Genomic DNA, 19,390 nt, shown 5'->3' on the forward strand with positions numbered 1-19,390 from the left:
CAAATTTGGTTTAAAATAAACACTTCTGTAATCTACAACCTATCATCTACAAAGAGTGTATTTGAATACGACATTTTTTCTGAAAATTCTGTGCTGAATTTGTTCATTTCACAAGTTTAAAATACTGTGGAAAACATTACAGTTCACAATCTGCGCCATGACTTAAACACGGCCGTGAACTACGGTCTGAAAGTGTTAACTGAGGCCAATATTAACATTAAACGCATGTGAAGGTGATGAACATCGCTGCAGTGGCTTACTTTCTCTGCCTGAGCTTCTAGAGACTTGAGGTTGTTGGTTACGTTCTTCAGCTCCTCCTCCAGATCACTGGCCTTGCTGCGAACACAAACACACCCAGAACAATGACAAGACGTCATGAATGTCCGTACTTCTTTAAACTGCAGATTACTCTCTTAAAATCTCATCAAATAACTACAGGAGGTCCTCAGGTTCCGTCAGTCCCGAGTTACGATGTTCCGTGGTTACGACACATCTCCCACTTCCTGTATAAAGCCTTGTTTGGACTTAAGTGGTTTTGCGTCGTAAACGTCGTAACGTGAACTTCGTGTGTGGTGTGTGCGGCGCGGCGGAAGAATACACGGTGACGCGGCTCGGGACCGAGGAGGAGAGGTATGAGGTTAGGATGAGTGCTTACAGTATGTTATTTACGTACAGTATGTTCCGACTTACACCGAAAATCGGTTTACGACGCGACGTAGGAACGGATCAACATCGTAAGTCGAGGACCCCCTGTACTCTTAATTATTTAGTAACGGAAATGAAATTAATCTTGAGACTGAGGTACTCAGGTGTGTAACAGTTTAACATTTACAGACACAGCTTGAGCTCAAATAAACAAACATTACTCAGTGCTGCCCTCTAGCTTGGTGCCAGTGTCAGCACCGGGTGAAAGTAATGTTCAGAATCAGAATCAGAAATACTTTATTAAACCCAGAGGGGAATTGCTACCCCATTATGTGAGGGCAAACAGGTTTTCTGTCCTCCTGGACTTTGCCATCTGCCTCAAACAAGTGGATGAAAACACACTCGGTGTATGTTTATGGGCAGCCGTGGCCTGATGGTTAGAGACCAGGCTTGGTACCGGAAGGTTGCCCAGGACCGGCGGGAACATCCAAGGCTTTTCAGCAAGGCACTGAACCCCCAAACACTCCCCGCTCTGGGTGTGTGTTCACAGCCCCTAGAGCACTAGTGTGTGTGTGTGTGTGTGTGTGTGTACAATGACAAATAAATGCACATTTTCATTATTATATAAACACTAGTGTGAAAATGAACAACTGCAGATAATAACAGTGCGGGTTAAAGACCTGAGATTGTGGGTGGGTAAATGTTATGTGTTAAACCTCACAGAAATGAGCACAGCTTTCCACGCAGTTACTGAACAAATGTCATTAACGTCAGTTTGAAAAGTTGACGAGCTTTAAAGTGTGGACACTTGCCATTCGGAGAGCTCGGCTCTCTCCTCCGCTCGCTCCAGTTCACCCTCCAGAATCACAAGCTTACGAGCCACCTGAGAGGAAAAGAGAAGGTCACAACAAATACGACATAGAAGCATTTCTACAGACTCAAGACACTGAGTAAAAGCTGGTCTTCACAGCTCCCAGCTCTCGGGGGTTCAGTGGCAGGGTCAGGACTCGATGAACAACATGAACACCATAATAACCTCATCATGTCTGTGTAGTCAACAGAAACGTGGAAACTGCCTCCCACAGTGGACACAGGGGTAGATGGATGGAGGGATGGACGGAGGGGTAGATGGACGGAGGGGTAGATGGATGGAGGGGTGGACGGAGGGGTAGATGGATGGAGGGATGGACGGAGGGGTAGATGGATGGAGGGATGGACGGAGGGGTAGATGGATGGAGAGGTGGACGGAGGGAGAGGTGGATTAAAGGGTGTGAGGATTAAAATAATACATAATTCTTCCATTTTAAACCATTTTAAACCTGGCTCTTACATGTTCCTGCATTTCATAAATGTAAATAAACAGTCTAACCGACCTCCTCGTATTTGCGGTCTGCCTCCTCGGCGATGTGCTTGGCCTCTTTTAGCTGCATCTCCTGGATCTCCATTTTCTCTTCATCTTTCATGGCACGGTTCTCGATCACCTTCATCCCTCTGGAGAAAAGGTGAGGTCATGTATCAGTGCAGTAATCACAGCTAAGTCCGCTAAACCCCACAGCAGTGTTCTCCCCCTGTGTAAACAGCCCCTGTTCAGAACGCCCGCTTTCAGCACCTGTTCCTTTAAATGATAATGAGCCGCTCGCTGTTCACCCCGACCCCGAGCGCACAGCAGTGAGGAGCGAGGAGCAGGAGCTCTGGTTTTTAGCCGTTTTCACTCTGTTCTCTTTCTTCTCCATTTTTACTCAGTGCTCTTATTTCTCCGCGCTCGTTGTGTCTGTTTTGCTGGGGATTGGGGGGGGGGGGGGTATTCCTGCTCAGGTATCCACAGTTTGCTGCACCATACACGTAAATAATGTAAACATGGTGGTGTGTGTTTTACTGACCTCTCGCTCTCGTCCGCCGCTTTCTCTGCCTCCTCCAGCTTCTGGAGAGCAGTGGTCAGTCGCTCCTGAGCTCGGTCAAGCTCCTCCTCCACCAGCTGGATCCTGCGGTTCAGAGCTGCCACATCTCCCTCCGCCTGAACACACACAGGGAGAGAGAGAGAGAGAGAGAGAGAGATCAGTGCTTTGTATAACTACCTTTACACAGGTTAATTAGACTGTTTATGAGCATAAGACTTATTCAATTACTATATTATAATATACTGCACCATTAAAATATTATAAATAATTCAGTGATCCCTATGAACCACTTAGAAGCCACTATCTAATGTATCCTCAGTGTCTACTACATCTTATCATATATATAATTATAAATAAGCAGTTATAAAAGTTAGGCAGCTACCAGCCCTCGCAATGTGAGAGATTAAACATTAATAAATCAATCAATTAATACAATAAAGGAAGCGCATGTGAGTTTTACAGAAATCGAATAATTAGCAGAGTGTTGTAAGAGATCTCCTTCCATAAGCAGAAAGATAATGAGGCTCTGGTCCTTGAGAGTTTACAGAGGGTGATGTCAGAGTGTCATTAAAGACAAGAAAAACAAGGCCATCTTCACGCAGCGAGGAATCAACAGCAAACAAAAAAGCAAATGTTTACTCTCTGGAAGTGCTCCTCCCTTCGAGACTCGGGCGAACAATGCTGCGTCTGAGGTCGGACACAACGAGCCTCTGTGCAGCTCTGAGGTCTGCGGAGCAGTGAGACAACTCCAACAATTACATACGCTCTACTTTATTATCATCACAGTAAAACCCACCAGGGCTTCAGCGCTCACTTCTGGGCTGGAGGGGCTTGAGTGGGGACTGGGAGCACTGGGGAAAAGCTTTTAAACAGCTTTAGAAACATATCAACATTAGTACGCATTCTACTAAATACTGAGTAAATGTAGGAATACCCCCCCCCCTCACCCCCCTGGAAAAACTCTGTCCCCTTTCTAAACCTTTCAAACTGTGCAGTGTTTGCAGAAACATATAATAAATATCCATCCGCCACATTATTAAGAGCCCTTTAGAGCCTCGGAGAGAGCGGGAAAACGAGGGAAAACCAGAGCAGACGCATTTCTCCTCGTCTCCATTCTGTCATGGGTGAGTTATTTGAGCTTTGGGTGAGAAATGCTGCCGTTCTGGACAATCACATTGTGGACTTCTGTGGCGTGGGTGGAGCAAGCAGCAAACAAGTCCAAGACAAATCAAACACTCCTTCAAAACAAGCCAGAAAAATAGTCCCACAGTTTCCAGCTCGTCCAATTTTCTCATCTTAGGGAGCGACGAGTTCCCACCGCAGACTCTTTGGGAATAAGTAAGAGTCATGGATCTAAATATGACACTGCTGTTGTGTATCACACAAACAACTTTATCTCTGCGCTGAATTGTTTAGTTACACTCTGGTGCCGCTGAACAAGCCTGTGGTCGTTCTCAGTGCTCAGTGTGGGTTAGAGGGGTATCATTGTGTCATCAGCGGACAAAAGGATGCTGTCGGCTGGATGTTGGAGACACTGAGGGGTTTAAAAACTCCAGCAGCACTGCTGTGTCTGATCCACTCTACACCAGCACAACACACACTAACACACCACCACCACGTCAGTGTCACTGCAGCGCTGAGAATGACCCACCACCACATCACACCTGCTCTGTGGGGGTCCTGAGCGCTGAGGAACAGGGGGAGACGGGGGTAACACAGTATGCAGAGCAACAGATAAACTACAATCTGTAACTGTAGAACTACAAAGTGCTCCTGTGTGGTCAGTGGAGCTGAGAGAATGGAGAGAGAGTGCAGAAATAAGGAGGTGGTTTAATGTTTAATATTTTTTTGGCTGATCTGTTCATACTAATTTATAACTTCTTAAAACTGTGGGTTTACTGCAGTTATTAATCTTAAAGGGCCCATAGCCCACATTTTTCAGATATCCTTTCACCCCTAAGCTCATAATGCTTCATGTTTGTGTGGATGTATGTGTCATATTTATTTGACCATTTTCCCAGCTCCCTGGACACAGGATGTTTATATTCCTGCACTTTTAAGCTGGGAACATGCAAATAGGCATTGCTCTGATTGGCTGCCCTGTATTGGGCTTCAGAGAGGTAACAATACAGGCCTAAACACTCCTTACAGGCAGATGTAAGTGAAGGCACTGTGTGTTATGACATCTACAATGTGTTATTACAGAGCATATCAAATTATTTTATTTAAAAAAGGATGATGATGCCATGATATGGGCCCTTTAACACACTACAGAGTTAAAGGGCTGATATTAGGATTTTTAAACACACACACACACACACACACACAAGGCCTGACAAAAACAAACTTGTGGATTATTAACAAAACATGAGGAAGACAATGACAAAGAGAGGGCGGCCACGACGAGGGGGGCACACAGGAAATAGACACATTCCACATCCTGTTTCCTCCCCGTTATTCTCCAGTTCAGGGTCAGAACTCTCTCTTAGCCACAGCCCTTCCTTAGTCATCATCATCATCATCATCATCACGCTCTGCCTGGGAACGCTTGCCTTTTAAGGAAAAACACACACTGCCAGGAAGATGTAAGAGCACTCATCCCCCAATAAGAGGCCTAAACGGAGCCACGTGTTTCCTGCAGCTGAACAAAGAATCTGAGCCATTTAAAACATGACTTGTTCAGTGAGAGGTCACATTAATGTGTGGATCTGGAGCCCTCCAACTCACACACTGTGAAACAAGACCACCCAGTCAGTTTCCTGTGCGCTGCCTGAGTCAGAGTTCTGATTCTGCTCCGCTTCTGACGTCAAGTGCTGGACCCGCGTTTATGTGAGAGCTCAAAGACGAGGTCAAACACAACAACAAAACAGACACAAAGAGTCCGGAGAAATAAGAGCACCGAGTCAAATCAGAGAAAACAAGAACAGAGCGAAAACGGCTAAAAACCAGAGCTTTTGCTCCTCGCTCCTCACTGCTGTGCGCTCGGGGTCGGGGTGAACAGCGAGCGGCTCATTATCATTTAAAGGAACAGGGGCTGAACAGCGCTGTTTACACAGAGGGAGAACGCTGAAAGATGACAGACTATTGAGCTACTACCTCTTTATACTTTTCAAATTTAACAGGCTCTGCTTTTATGGCCGATATGCAAATTGCCTATGTTCTGATAGGCCGTGAACCATTCAAAATGGTCCAAGGTACAACAAGCACCAAACAGTTTGTGAACACCTGCTCATTCACCAGTGAAATGAAGGCTGAGTGTGTGTGCGCCGTCCTTGGGAAGAACACAACATACGTTCATGAACGGCTCAGAGATGAAGACACTATCAAACACAGAGGAAACTATGCGCCTTGGAGTCTGTGTGTGTGTGTGTGTGTGTGTGTATCAGACAAAACACTGACAGATACCCTATCACCACGGTTACTTTATGGGCAGCTGTTATGAAAATGGAAGGGTATCAGGAGAGAGACAGTGAATTAATTTTTCAGTTAATTCAAGAGTCATTGTGTTCAATGAGAAAAATGGTGATAGTTTTAGCAAAACTGTCAGTGAGAGACTTCCACTAGCAGTAACAGTAATAACGAGAGTGTTAATAATAACAGTAATAGTGTACGAGTGACTGGGGGATGGTGTGATCCGGAGTGTGTTCCTGCCCTGCTCCCAGTTCTTCTGGGTGGGCTCTGGACCCACCGTGACCCGGATGAAGCAGTCTCTTCATCTGACTTTGTGGTGTTAAATATTTTGGGTCAGTGGAGCTCTTTCACAATGAAAACTGCAACCAACCGATCCGTCAGCCCTGAGGAAGACTCTCAGTTGATTGGTGTGAAGCTAGTCCTGAAACGTAGTGGTAATGAGAACCAGAAGCCTGTGAATGCCCTGGCCTTCAGGAGCAGACCTCTGCCACGGTGTGGTTTGACTAAACCTGCAGGGAGGCCTTGTTAACACATGGGACAGGAAAATGCATGTCAAACGCCCAAATAGTATCAACAGCTTCACTCCTCTAACACTGAGCCATTGTCAGCTGAAAGGTGAAGGACGCCCACGGGGCTCTGGCTGCAGTTCACTGGGAAATACCTTTATTTGGCAGAGTTCAGGAGTGATGTCATGGGGAAGGTGTTTGTAAGGTGACTGCACCGCGTCTGGGGAAATCTGGAGCTCTAAATATGTAAATACCGTACACATCAGAACATACCCTTTCTCAGAACACGCAATAACAGATCTCTTAAAGGGCCAGTGTCATATATTTTCACCCTCTCTTTATCGCTCATAAACAGACTGAATATGCTGCTGTGCCTTTAAGTTTGACATATGTAAATTAACTCTGTTCTGACTGGCTGCGCTACATTTTGCCTTATTTAGAAAGCTCATTAAGGCTGAAACACTCCTTATAAATTCAACACTGAAGGGGGCGGAGCTAAGCAGCTTTAGGCTCATTGTGACATCGCAAACTTTTGCGGTAGAGCTTCTATATACGGACCTTAAGAACTAGACGGAGAACTGTTTTTTGGTTTTCCATGATTTGGACCCTTCAAACACCAAGTCAGCCTCAAGCCATAGTCACACTAGGCTCTGGTTAGTGACACTGTGTGAGGGAGGTACCCTTCATTTTACTGAAATTTGCCACAGCTAGAAATTTAGGTGAATACATTTAACGAGCAAAACTTCAGACTGAGTTCCAGTTTGATGAAATTTGGCGACCAGTAAGTGGCGCTGCTGCGTTGACCTAAGGGGCGGGGCTTTGTGCAGCAGTGCTGTAGATCCAAATTTAATGAAGTGCTAATATTAGCCAAGGATCAGAGGAGATGCATCTTTTTTTTTAATGTTTCTGTTTGAGGAGCTTCCCAGTTTTTTTATTCGCTGACTTCACAAAATGGCCGACTCATTACGCCATCTGTCTTTCTTTGGTAAAGCGATGTACACGTTTACATGACCACAGCTTTACAATGGACTGTAAGTGGCTTAAAAACTTTGAAACAGAAAGTGAGCAACTACAACTCTCATCGTTTTTAGATGTAGTGCCAAAAAAGAGTGTTGGTCCTCACTAGAGCGGCTTCAAAATAATAAACCGGACCCATGCACAAAGATCGATTTTAGGCTATTTTCAACAACCCATTCGTCTGAATGGACCTTGGTTTCAGCCGGTGCCAGTTTCCTGCCTATCTCTGCGGTCATCTCAGTCGGACTGGGGTTCACAGGAAGCGCAGATGTGGAACAGGAATGACATCCTGACTCAGTTCCTCAGGGAACAGGGCGAGCCAGAAGCAGCCGGTGGTGTGATACTCTTCCCCTCCTCCAAGAGCCCTGAAGCGTGGAGTACGGCTCTGAAACGTCCCACCGTCAGATCTCAGCGCTAAGGCCATGAGGAGGAGCATTTTGTTAAAGAGATTTATATTTGAATTAAACGAGGATGCATTCAACAGGGTCTGTTCAAGCCTTGCCGTGTGTGTGTGTGTGTGTGTGTGTGTGTGTGTGTGTGCAGCAGAAACTGTATCTGGGCCAGAGGCTCTTCAATAGCATTCCCCCAATCCTCCCGGGGACTCGATCCCATACTGAAGGCACCACACAAGATTTTTCCTGTGATCCGAGTACAAATCATGGAAGTTCCTCGCTGTCTGTAGGAACAGATTAACAGAAACTCTGTGACATCACAGAAACCAGCACATTCACCCAGTCTTGAGCAGATTAGCCCCGCCCACTCACACAGACGTTATCAGGAGTGTTTAGGTATGGACTGATTTCTGAAGAATACTGATCAGACTTGTTTATCTCCAAAAAAGAAACATCGCCAAGGACACGAGGTGTCATTGATGCAAAGTATAACAGCACCCCCTTGTGGAGCAGCCCCTAAAAATGAGTGAGTATGTGGTGCAATTCCTAACTGAATGAATGATCAAGTTGTATTTCGCTGAGAGATCGAGTGTGTGTATGAAACTATATATAAATATAAAACACTGACCACATCCTCAGAAACACACACACACAGTTTAACCATGACAACGTTAAAGCACCCTCTGAAGTCCACAGTCGGTCAGTGGAGTATCAGAGCGTGGAGATATGGGGGATGGGGAACTGTCCTCACATCTGGACTTCTCTCTTTTTCCTCTGAGATAACGCCACACTTTCCTTAAGCAAGCACAGGCCGAAAAGCAGCATCTGAGGCTTAAAGAGCAGGAGGTTTTCACTCTGAGCCACAGCCAGATGAACACATGATGGAGGCTTGAATGGATGATCAGAAGTGGGGAGAGTAGCACAGGTAAAATAATGACTCAGGTCAAGGTAGAAGTACTTTTCCTGAGAAGCACAAACACAGCAAACTGATAAATAAAGTGAGCAGCGTCTCTCAGCACAGGGACTGTGGTGTGGACCTCTCTGTTCTCTTTCTGGACGATTTGGTTCTGTAATGAACAGTAAAGGAGGGTTCTTCAAGGGTTATAGATTAACAGCAGTGGTTCTATTTAGAAACATGAGTTCTCTGCGTGGTGAATTGACACCGATGGGAACGTGTTGCACACTGCAGCTCTTTACAGCACCAAAGAGGGTTCTTTTACCTTCACAAGCTGGACATTTATAAATAAACACATAGATTCTTCATCAATCTGAAGAAACATTTCACCGTGCGATGGTTCTGAATGCAACCACTGTCTTTTACAATATAATTACATACGTTTTACATATATTTGAATATACCCAGGAAAGTACAAATTCCAACTGTGTTCTTAGGAACGTCATCTTGTGTAAATTTAACATTTAAAGCGTCTTAAATGACTTCTAGCTTTGCAACTTTAAAAGTGTAGAATGAAAAATTAAAAACGCATGGTTGTGAGCTTCAGCACTTTCGCAAAGTGTAAACTGACACGTGTTTAAGTTTTAAAATGAGCCTTAAAGCGTTTTAACTTGAAGATAAATACCACTGCACTTCTGTGGGGTGGGTCAGGACCAACGCCTTGCACTCCACGTTTTACTTGCTGGACTTTTCAGAGGCCGTGTCTCAAATCACCCTCTGCTCCCTACATAAGTGTACTTCAAAGGGCAGGAAACAATGGCTCAAACACCAGAACATGGCCATTTAATAGTCGTGCCTTAATGCTATGTTTGATGTATAATGTCTTATTCGTGTTCGATACGTAATGTCTTACTTGTCTGTGGTTTCCGTTATTTCCTGCGCTACATAGGGAGCACTACATAGGGAGCATGGAGCCAAATGGAACCGAGCCACTGACTTTTTGGGAAGCGCTAGAACCCACAGAGAGAGAAATCCAGGAGTGACATCTGCGGGACGCGGCTACGAAGAAATTAGCGATGAAAAGGAGACAGAAACGAAAGAAGACGTGAGCGAGGGAAGTAAAGGAATAGACTTTAGACTCTCACTTTCTCCCGCAGCTCTCTCTCATTGTCCAGTTCTCTCTGTAAGATGAGCGCTCGGTCCTCGGCGTCGTCCGCCTGCTGCTGCAAACTCTGGATTTTTCTCTTCACAGCGTCCAAAGAAGTCGCTCCTGCCATGTTTTACTTTGTGTTTTTGGTTCAAATTAAGACCCTTTCACGTAACCTGCGTCCTACACCGCAAATTAAATAAGTTAAAGTCTGTCAAACAACCTTCAAAATAAAGAAATATAGTCCTTAAAAAGTCTGGAGTGTGCAAAAAAAAAAAAAAGACACTTATTCCACCTCAGGCAAAGTTGAAGCCCCGACTCAGTACGAGGTGGGGAGCACTGAACCTATCACCAGGACAGATGTAAGTGAGGGACACGGCTCTGCTCTCAGTGACTGTTCAGGGCTCTGTGTGTGTAGCTGAGGAGGCAAAAACCGCTGTATGACGTCATACAGTTGCCAACCAATGGCGTGGCAAGATGCCATGTGGGCGGGGCGACTGTGAGAGTTGAGCTGTGAGGTATTTATTAATATATTTTTAAAGATAACTTGTTCTTTTACTTTATTTTTAGTAAAATAAGGGATTTATTTCTGCTCTCTGTCTGTTTTTAATCTGTTCTTCATTATTCTCTTTCTTTTGTTTTTATATCTTTATTTTCCTTGAATGGAGTTTTTTCAAATATATTTTTACATCATACGACATGAAGGGTTGATGAAATACAGTGGCAGTGTACACACACACACACACACACACACACAGAGGGCCAAGCGGTGACTATCAGTCCTACGACGCGTAATAACTCAGGTGAGTTTCTGTGGTAATTCAAATGGTGAATAAAAGCAGAGACAATTGACATTTCAGCCTCCAACCAGCGACGGTCGCGTCTTATTTAAACACACCGTTCCACCTTAAAAGACCTGGACCTTGTGGATGAACACAAAAAAGGTGGTGGAGGGGTTTGTTTAGCTGTGAGAACAGAATCCAGAATCGTTTACGCTGCCTTTAAGAAAACTGGGGGAGAAAAGTAGGAAAGGCCTGAAAATAATATGAAAAAAAAAAATTCCCTTCACTTCTCTTCTGTCTGAATTTTGAATTTTGACGCACATAAAGCAAAACAGTGCCATATTTTAAAGGAATCTGAGAGGTTTCTAAAGCAAGAGGTGGAGAGGACATTGGCCTTCGGGTCACTTTTAGAACAGAGGATTTACCAAAGGGCAGCACAGAAACGGTGAAACCACTGTATGCTTCATATTTACTTTAGACTTTAGAGTGAAGCCTCGTTACTCTGTGATTAGACTCAGAGTATAGACAGCTCTCACTTTAGAAGAGTTACTGAAGATGCATCACACACACACACACAGAGAGAGAGAGAGAGAAAGGAGTGAGGAAAAAGGGATGGGACTGGACCCCAACGCTAAAAGCTAAGTTTAATTCTTTGTCACACTGCAGCCCCCGAGTGAATGAAGAGAGCGAATTCCTAAATAAAGAGCCACTGCAGGAAAAGAGGCATTGATTTCATTACACATCGGAGTGTGGCCTTTTTTTCGTTTGCTTTCGCCGCATTCCTGAGATTCCTGAGCTGCTGCAGAGCAATAGGAGCCCACCCTCCTCCTCCTCCTCCTCCTCCTCCTCTGCTCTATAGGCTTATCAGTAACAGGCATGTGGAAAAAAAAAGCCCTTGTTCATCCCCTCCCCGTCCAGGATCTGTTTAAAAAAGCCCTGTCCGCTGCGGAGCACTCCTTCCTCCTTCCCTCCTCTCTCTCGCCGGAGAATTCAGATGTATAATTAGTTTATGGCTGCTCCTAATGCGTGACATGTGGCAGGAGAGGGTCCAGAACAGATTTCCAGGGCAGCGCTCCAAAGAGAAAGCTCTGAAATGGGCCTTTTCTTCTGGCCTCTCTGCAGTGAGCTCACTCTGGAGCTGTTATTCTGAGCTGTTTGTCTGTGGGCCACAAGCATTTCTCTTACTGGGATGTTTACAAACACCACTTCAGTATCAGCTTCGTTATATCACAGCTGTCGTCGTAAAAGCCTTCTGGGTTTGAACCCTTATCTTCTGGGAAGGCTTTACAGTCAACACTGGAACAGTGCTGTGAGGATCTGATGGCATACAGCCATGAGAGCGTTAGTGAGTCCCGTGCTGATGTCAGTTCCAAGTGCCACTCCATCTCGACCCAAAGGTACTGGATGGAGCTCCTTCATTTCAGAGATCATTGGGCTCCACAGCCCAGTGCTGGGGTCTTGGTGACCTCATGTGCAGCTGCTCCAGGGTGTCCCTTACAGACCTCATGAGCACAGTCAAATGTAAGGGCACCTTTAAAAGACACATTGAGCCCTTTTTCACCAACGTGGAGCGGGTGGGGCTCACTTTCATGAACCTAATCTGGAACCGTTCAGCATGTTTCCACCGACATAAATTCATTCCCAGGTGGAACCAAAGGATGTTTTGCCGTGATGATTGCTGTTGGAGTGTGAAGCTTGAGAAGCTTTACCCCATTGGTCAGTTGCAAAGTGTTAATCAAATAAATGAAAACAGGAATGTGCTCTGTCTGTGGCTGCTTTTCTCCACTGTCTAGAGGCTCCTCAGAGCCCACATGTGTATCATATATGGCTCTGATCCGACGGCACTGTAAACAGTGGATTAACCATGACTCTGTCCTGACTCTATCCCTTTATCTCTGGCTCTGGCACTGAATTCAGACGCAGCGACGCTGATGATGTGCCCTTGGTTCCCATCAAAGCTTGTGGAAATGCAACGAGGCTGATTCACTGGATAGAGCCCTGGTTTCTGGAACCCTGAAGAGAACCGGTTGAGGAACCAGAGTTCTTTAGGTGGAAAAAGGGTTAAATACCTAAACACCAAAGGCCCAGAGTAGTCTGACTCAATATGGCTCCACTGTTCTCAGGAAAAGCCTTATCCCTCTCCCACAGCCCAGCAGTTTTGTAAACAGAACGGCACCTTGGGTAAACGGCTCTGTGCTGATGATTAAGTCTGATCTGGTGATGTCATGTCTGTGAGGAGCTGTGGAGAGATGGTGATGAGCTCATATTTAAAGAGTGGAAGATGGGAATTGCTCCACTCTCACTGCTCCGCACGACAAGGTGAACCTGATCAAAGCTCCTTCCCAGCTGTTAGTGCATTAGCTCTCTGTGATTCACTCTCTCGGTGTGGAAACAGGTGGGAGCCATTCACTTTAACCTGTGTCTTCCATTCACCTCCTCACACGCTCACAGTGCACTCTCTCAGACTGCACTTAAATCATTATTACATTTACACTTGTTAATGTTCTTTTCCAATGTGACATACTGTTTTGATCAGGTTACAGATATAAACTAACACAGCCATAATAAACTGTAAATGGAGGATACCCCTGGGCTGCCTCCACTGCAGGGTCCTAACTCTACTCAACTCAACGCCTCTGTTCTCCTCCTCCACCAGGTGAATCAGGTCCTGGTTCTGGAAGCGGGTTCTTGTTTAGTGGCTGTTCTCTCGTGGTTCAGAGCGAGTCGAGTAGGGACTAAACCGTGGCGTGTAAACCTTGCAGAGCGCCGATCGTCCAGAGAGAGTCGTCACTCTACGCCACGCAACGCAGACGACCAGCACCAACTCTCCATCTGTAAAATCTCCAGCTGCAGCAGAGATCACGTTTGTTTTTATCCGACTCACGACGGCAGCTCGTAAAATGACGCCGTGGTCTTTTGAAGAGGTTCAAACGCTCCTTGGATCGGTGGCCGACGAAAGAATCCAGCGAGAGCTGGACGCTGCAACAAGGAAGGAACAAACTCTACTGATCTGTCTGAACTGATGACGGAGCTGTGTTCAGTCCCAAACAACAACAACACGCCGATACACCATGAGTAAACACCGCTTAACGTTACCGCCGCCGTTGTTGTGGTTTCCAAAGCTTACTTAAGGGCAAGGCTGCCCTCTTCCTCCAAGTCCGAGTTTTCTGTTACCTTTCGAGTGTCTGAGACTTAACAGTTCCTCAGGGTCAAGGGTCTATGTCAAGTCAGTCTACTTTGTGTGTCTACTCGAGTCTATTAGGAGAACACTAGGATGCTAGGACTAGGTCTCTGTAAAGTGCTGTGTTTCTGTGTTGAGCTGCTAGTGAGCAATGAGTGTGGAGTGTGTGGTGGGGGGCGTGAGAGTGTCCTGATATGAAAACAATATGGAAATGGCATTTTGTGGAAGCTGTGGTAAAGGGTTGTCTATGAACCCGAGGAGACTTTGACCTTGTCACGTTGTTGTTTTGCTATGGTTTTTTACATTGATTTATCAAGAATCCTCACTTACGTCAGCAGCCTTTTTCTCAGAAAGTTCCAGTTTCTCCTGGGCATCTTTGAGTGCCTCAGAATATTTGTCCAGTTCATCCTCGGTCTGCTTCAGTTTCTTCTGGAGGCTGACCAGCTCATCGTCCAGCTGCAAAACACACCACACATCAACTTATTTATTCAAGAGCTGTTTACATTATGACTAGGTTTATCTCTTGTACCACACGAGGCCAGAAAGAAAACAGAGCTAACTGTTAAACTGTGTACTTTATCAATAACTAATTGGGTTAAAGGGCGAACACCATAGAGAACGTTACATTTCCTGTTTTGATTTTTTGCTAGAATTTGATGTATTTTGTAAAAAGTCCCATCCCCAGTCCTTACGTGGTTAACTAAGCTTGGTTGTGACTTCAGCAGTTTAGCCCCGCCCACTCAGGCAGAAGATATAAGGAGTGTTTCAGCCCACTGCAGTGAGCAGGGCAGCCAATCAAAACAGAAGATAAGTGGATGCACCACCTCATTATAAATGAATCCAGTGTTAACAGAGGCCTGCAGTCAACGTTAGGACAAACACCAGGTCTGGCTCGTCTGAGTGGCTTGGTCCAGGAGCTGATATCTCGGCTTATTTTTAGTGCGGCTAACAGCACTTCTGGTCATCATTTCCAATCACTCTCCTAATCTCAGTCTAATCAGTTTCTCCAAGCCCCTGCAGCTCTTCAGGGAACCCGATAATGTCCAGGGAATTCCAGAAAGACCACAGGGAGGACCTCAGTGGACAGTTATTAATGGTCATCAGTGGAGTGGGACTGGACTGGAGGTCTTTTATATCGTCGCTGTCCAAAGAACAAATTCAGTGTAAATAGGTTTTATTCCAAATCATTTTGGAGCATTTCTATTGGTCCATGGATCATGACACTTTCACACAGTGTGAATCACAGCGGCTGTGTTAAGTTCAAAACTAAACATCCACAAAAATGGGGATCCGTGGTTTTTTTTGGACGGTAAGGAGATGCTTTATTGTCATTACACTCATCCACACACACACACTAGTGCTCATAATAATAGTAATAACTGCCCCTAATAATGTGTATTATTTAATAATATTTAATCACAGGGCTGTAAATATCCACACAATCCACTGTGTATTTTGGCCTTTTGCTGTGTGTATTGACTCTTACTGCGTCTGGTGAGTGATGGGCATTTTCCACTAATGGACCTGGTGGAGGAGTGCAGCTGGGCATCAGTCTGCGACTGTACTCATATAAAGTGCAGCTCTGCTGACGGCTGCTGATTTGAAGTTAACAGTGAAGTTAAGAACATGGTGCACTAATGTGGCCAAAAGTTTATGGACACCTGTTTTTCCAACATTTGTTCTTAAATTAAAGTTATTTAAAGTCAGTTTGCCCACTTTTCTGCAGAAACAGCCTCTATTCTTGAGTGCCACTGTACAATAGATGAGGATTTGATGGCGTTCAGCCATGGGAGAGTCACTGAGGTCAGGTGCTGGTGTGGGATGATTAGTCCTGGTTCACAAGCACCACTCCAACTCATGCCAAAAGGAATTGGATGGAGCACATTTCTCAGTTTAAGGAACATAATACCACTCTAACACACACCTGGAGGATTCAGCTTCATGTTTTTAGATTTTACAGGCGATGCACACATAGTTAAACACCTGTGTCCATTGGATGCATCTTAAAGTACCAGAAATGACTAAATAACGAGTGTTTTCGTAGTTTGGGAAACTAAGACAGTGTCATACAGTGAGGAAAAGTGACCTTCCGTACCTGTTTGCATCTTTCCTCAGCTGCTTTCTGCTCTGTCTCCGCCTGCTCTGCTCTGTCGATGGCGTTCTCCTTGTCCAGCTTCAGCATCTGCATCTTCTTCTTGATGGCCTCCATGGTGATGAGTTGGGTTTTTACACAAAGAGACTTCAGAAAGTTAAAGGAAAATATCAACAGAACTTTGGGAGAGAAGAGAGAGAGAGGGGAGAAAGGGAGAAGGTCACAGAGAAAGAAGAGACAAAGAGGAGTGCAGTGGATGCAGACTCAAAGCCAAATGCCAGAGTCGGTAATGTGCTCCCTCCCTCTCGTCTCTGCTTTTCTGCCTCTCCTCGGCTCGCTCTATCAGCTCCACTTGTGTAGGAATGGCTTGGAGCAGAAACACTCTCCAGGCCCTTCTCCTTATTTGGAGCTGCTGCTTTTTGTTTAAAAAAAGAAAGGAGGAGAAGAAGAAGAAGTGATAGAGGCCTGGGACCAGCGTCCAATTTTAACCAGTCGCCTAGCACTCGATGTGGAGGTCTCTATAGATCAGCATCTCATCCCCGCATCTTTCTGAAATGGTGACGTTTACATTCATGCATTCATCTTCCGTAAGCACTTTGTCCTGATCGGTGTGACACACCCTCAACAGAGCACCATACACTCACACACTGCTGGAGGAAAGGGGAGCACTTGGAGGAAACCCACACAGATACAGGGAGAACACACCACACTCCTCACAGACAGTGACACCAAGGACCCCGAGACGCTGCAGCTCCATATAACAATTATAAACATTTATTCTGAGCTGTCATGGGTTTGACAGTTACGTGTGTTTACTTGATGTTGGGTAAAGACACCTGTAGGGGGCAGACGTGAGTTATGTTTGTTTATTTGAGCTCAAACTGTGTTTCTAACCAACGGCTTGGCACCTTCAGTCTTCAATTCTAGAAGCTGCCATATTATAAACAAATTGCAAAAGTGGTAATTAACCTGCATAAATAATATGACTGTGACTGCAGCTGCTCTGTAAATAAAAACATAACAGGCCCGTGCACTGACGCGTGAGATAGAGAGTTTAACAAGACGAGGCCCATAAGACAGTCAGGTCATGTTTTAAAGCAGCGGGTGGTCCTCCGCAAAGTAATTTCATACACACAGTGGAGGGGTGTGAGCTGACAGCTGTGTGTATTCAGACAGGGACCTGTAAGAGCCAAGACTGGCACCGGGAGCTGGGGCTGAAGTGCAGAATGTCACACCATTCACTGTTCGGCTGCCTGTCGGGTCTCGTTAGCGCCACTGGGAAAAGAGCACACATTAAGTCATAGCTAACTGAACCACCACCAGAGAGAAACTCCTTTACACTGAGGGTTTGAGTGTTTAAAAGAGGACATAGTACAAAACATTACTTGTTTAGCTGAGATCTGGAGCCCACCAGCACACACACTGTGAAACAAGAATCCAGTCAGTTTCCTGTGAGCTGCCCAAGTCAAAAAAAAAAAAAAACACAGGAAATACGAACCATTCTGATTCTGCTCAGATTCTGACGTCAAGTGCAAAGACTTGTGTTGCCCCGCCCCCTCGTCTGAGTCTGTCCAATCACAGCGCTGGACCCGTGTTTATGTGAGAGCGCAAAGACGAGGTTAAACTCAGCAAAACAGACACAACGAGCGCGGAGAAATAAGAGCACTGAGTAACAACGGAGAGGAAAGAGAACAGAGTGAAAACGACTAAAAACCAGAGCTTCTGCTCCTCGCTCCTCACTGCTGTGCGCTCGGGGTCGGGGTGAACAGCGAGCGGCTCATTATCATTTAAAGGAACAGGTGCTGAAAGCGGGCGTTCTGAACAGGGGCTGTTTACACAGGGGGAGAACACTGCTGTGGGGTTTGGACCAAAGCAGGAAACAGAACTGTGTTCCTCTGTGGGAAAAAGTGGGAGAATATGCAACTTCTCATGATATTAATGCTACAGCTGCTTAAGAAACTTGACTCATTGCTTGGGATTAACTATAAAATGCTTTAAAGGTCAATAAAGTAACTGTTAATTATTTTCCTAATACTTTTCCTTCCGCGCTCAGCACACACCCTCCTTCCGCTCTTTTCACACACAAACAAAAGCAGGCCTTTACACACACTGGCCTTTAACCCCTCGAACTCCAGACTTCTTATTGTGCAATTAATGTGAAGGTGTATCACTCAGTAACTGCCAGAGAAGTGAAGAGTAGCTTCACTAGAGTGACTCCAGTAACAGAGCTCAGCAAAAACAGCAGCACTCCGAACCTCGAGTCCTGAGTTTAACATCCAGCATCTCCACAACAGAAGTGTGTGCGGCTCTATTTAGATCCTGGTAAAAGGTGTTAGCGGCAGTAAAGCAATGCAGGGGAAACCCATGAAGTAGCAGTCCGTTATTTTTTGTACAGTAGCTATTTCTTGAGCCGTCAAAGAGAGAGAAGCAGCCCTTAAAGGAGACAAGTTATTAAAAATCCCATGTTCAGTGCAAGTGGAACTGGAGCCCACCAACCCACACACTGAGAAACAAGACCACCCAGTCAGAAAACGTGGGATAAAACGAGCCGATCGGATTCTGCTCCGCTATTGAAGTCAATCGCAGAGACTTTAGGATTGCCCCGCCCCCTCGTCTGAATCTGTCCAATCACAGCACTGGAACCAAATATATAAGAGTGCGCAAAGACGAGGTTAAGAGTGGTGAAAAGTGGTTCCAGGGGGGAAATTCTTCTGTGGGGTTTGTTCCTTGTGATATTTTGACATTTCATTAAGAACAGAAAACCCTTATCCAATTCAGGGTCACGGTGGATCTGGAGCCTGCCCGGAAACACTGGCGCAAGGCAGGAACACACCCTTCACAGGGCGACACACACACACACACACTCAAACTTACCCTAACACATTCCAATGTGGATTTTTGGACTGTAGGAGGAAACCAGAGCACTCCCACTTTAAGAACATCTCAGCACTGGGTTAGAAAGAATGTGGAGCTGGAGAGAATAAACCCAAGGAGAAATAGACACAACAGAACACTTGCTATCTCAGTGACTAACACGACACTGATGTGTTTATATGAGAGTGAGGGCTGACGTGTGGCACGCCGAGGGTTAAAGGGCTGATACCAAGATGTCAGAGAGGGTCAAGAAGCCGTGAGACGTGACCATTACTCATCATTCCTCTCCTGTGCGCTCAGAGCTGAATCAGAGGAAACTCCTGACACGGTTTTAAACACCTGAGCTGCCTCCACACGCCTCACTCCAGCTCCAGGTGAGATGTTAATGCCCCTCTGGGCACAGACAGGTGTCTACAACCTGGCCCTCGAGTCACAGGCCGTGTACAGCTTCCAGTCGCGCTGGATAAAGAGGACATGAGAGTCCTGACACGCCGAAGCCTGGAGGATGACCTCATGTGTGAACGGCACTGAGTCATTCCCACACAGAGAG

The 19,390-nt window shown here is 45.6% G+C and overlaps 1 protein-coding gene across 3 annotated transcripts in view; it reads right to left on the reverse strand.

Annotated features, from left to right (window-relative positions):
* LOC136679895 (tropomyosin alpha-3 chain-like) overlaps positions 1–17,515 on the reverse strand; it is a 21,053-nt gene extending 3,538 nt beyond the window's left edge. The window contains exons 1-6 of one of the 3 annotated variants that reach the window (XM_066658495.1): positions 15,970–17,515; positions 14,205–14,330; positions 2,526–2,659; positions 2,019–2,136; positions 1,458–1,528; positions 261–336 (exon numbers count right to left, since the gene is read on the reverse strand). In XM_066658495.1, coding sequence (XP_066514592.1) covers positions 261–336; positions 1,458–1,528; positions 2,019–2,136; positions 2,526–2,659; positions 14,205–14,330; positions 15,970–16,083 — 639 coding nt within the window. In that variant the 5' untranslated portion in view covers positions 16,084–17,515. Of the gene's footprint in view, positions 1–260; positions 337–1,457; positions 1,529–2,018; positions 2,137–2,525; positions 2,660–9,909; positions 10,309–14,204; positions 14,331–15,969 lie in introns of those variants that run through there. The other 2 variants (XM_066658497.1, XM_066658496.1) reach the window with 2 other exon arrangements.
* Between the last annotated feature and the right edge of the window lie 1,875 nt (positions 17,516–19,390).

This window comes from Hoplias malabaricus, unplaced genomic scaffold (assembly GCF_029633855.1).
Source record: "Hoplias malabaricus isolate fHopMal1 unplaced genomic scaffold, fHopMal1.hap1 scaffold_188, whole genome shotgun sequence".
NCBI classification, from domain to species: Eukaryota; Metazoa; Chordata; class Actinopteri; order Characiformes; family Erythrinidae; genus Hoplias; species Hoplias malabaricus.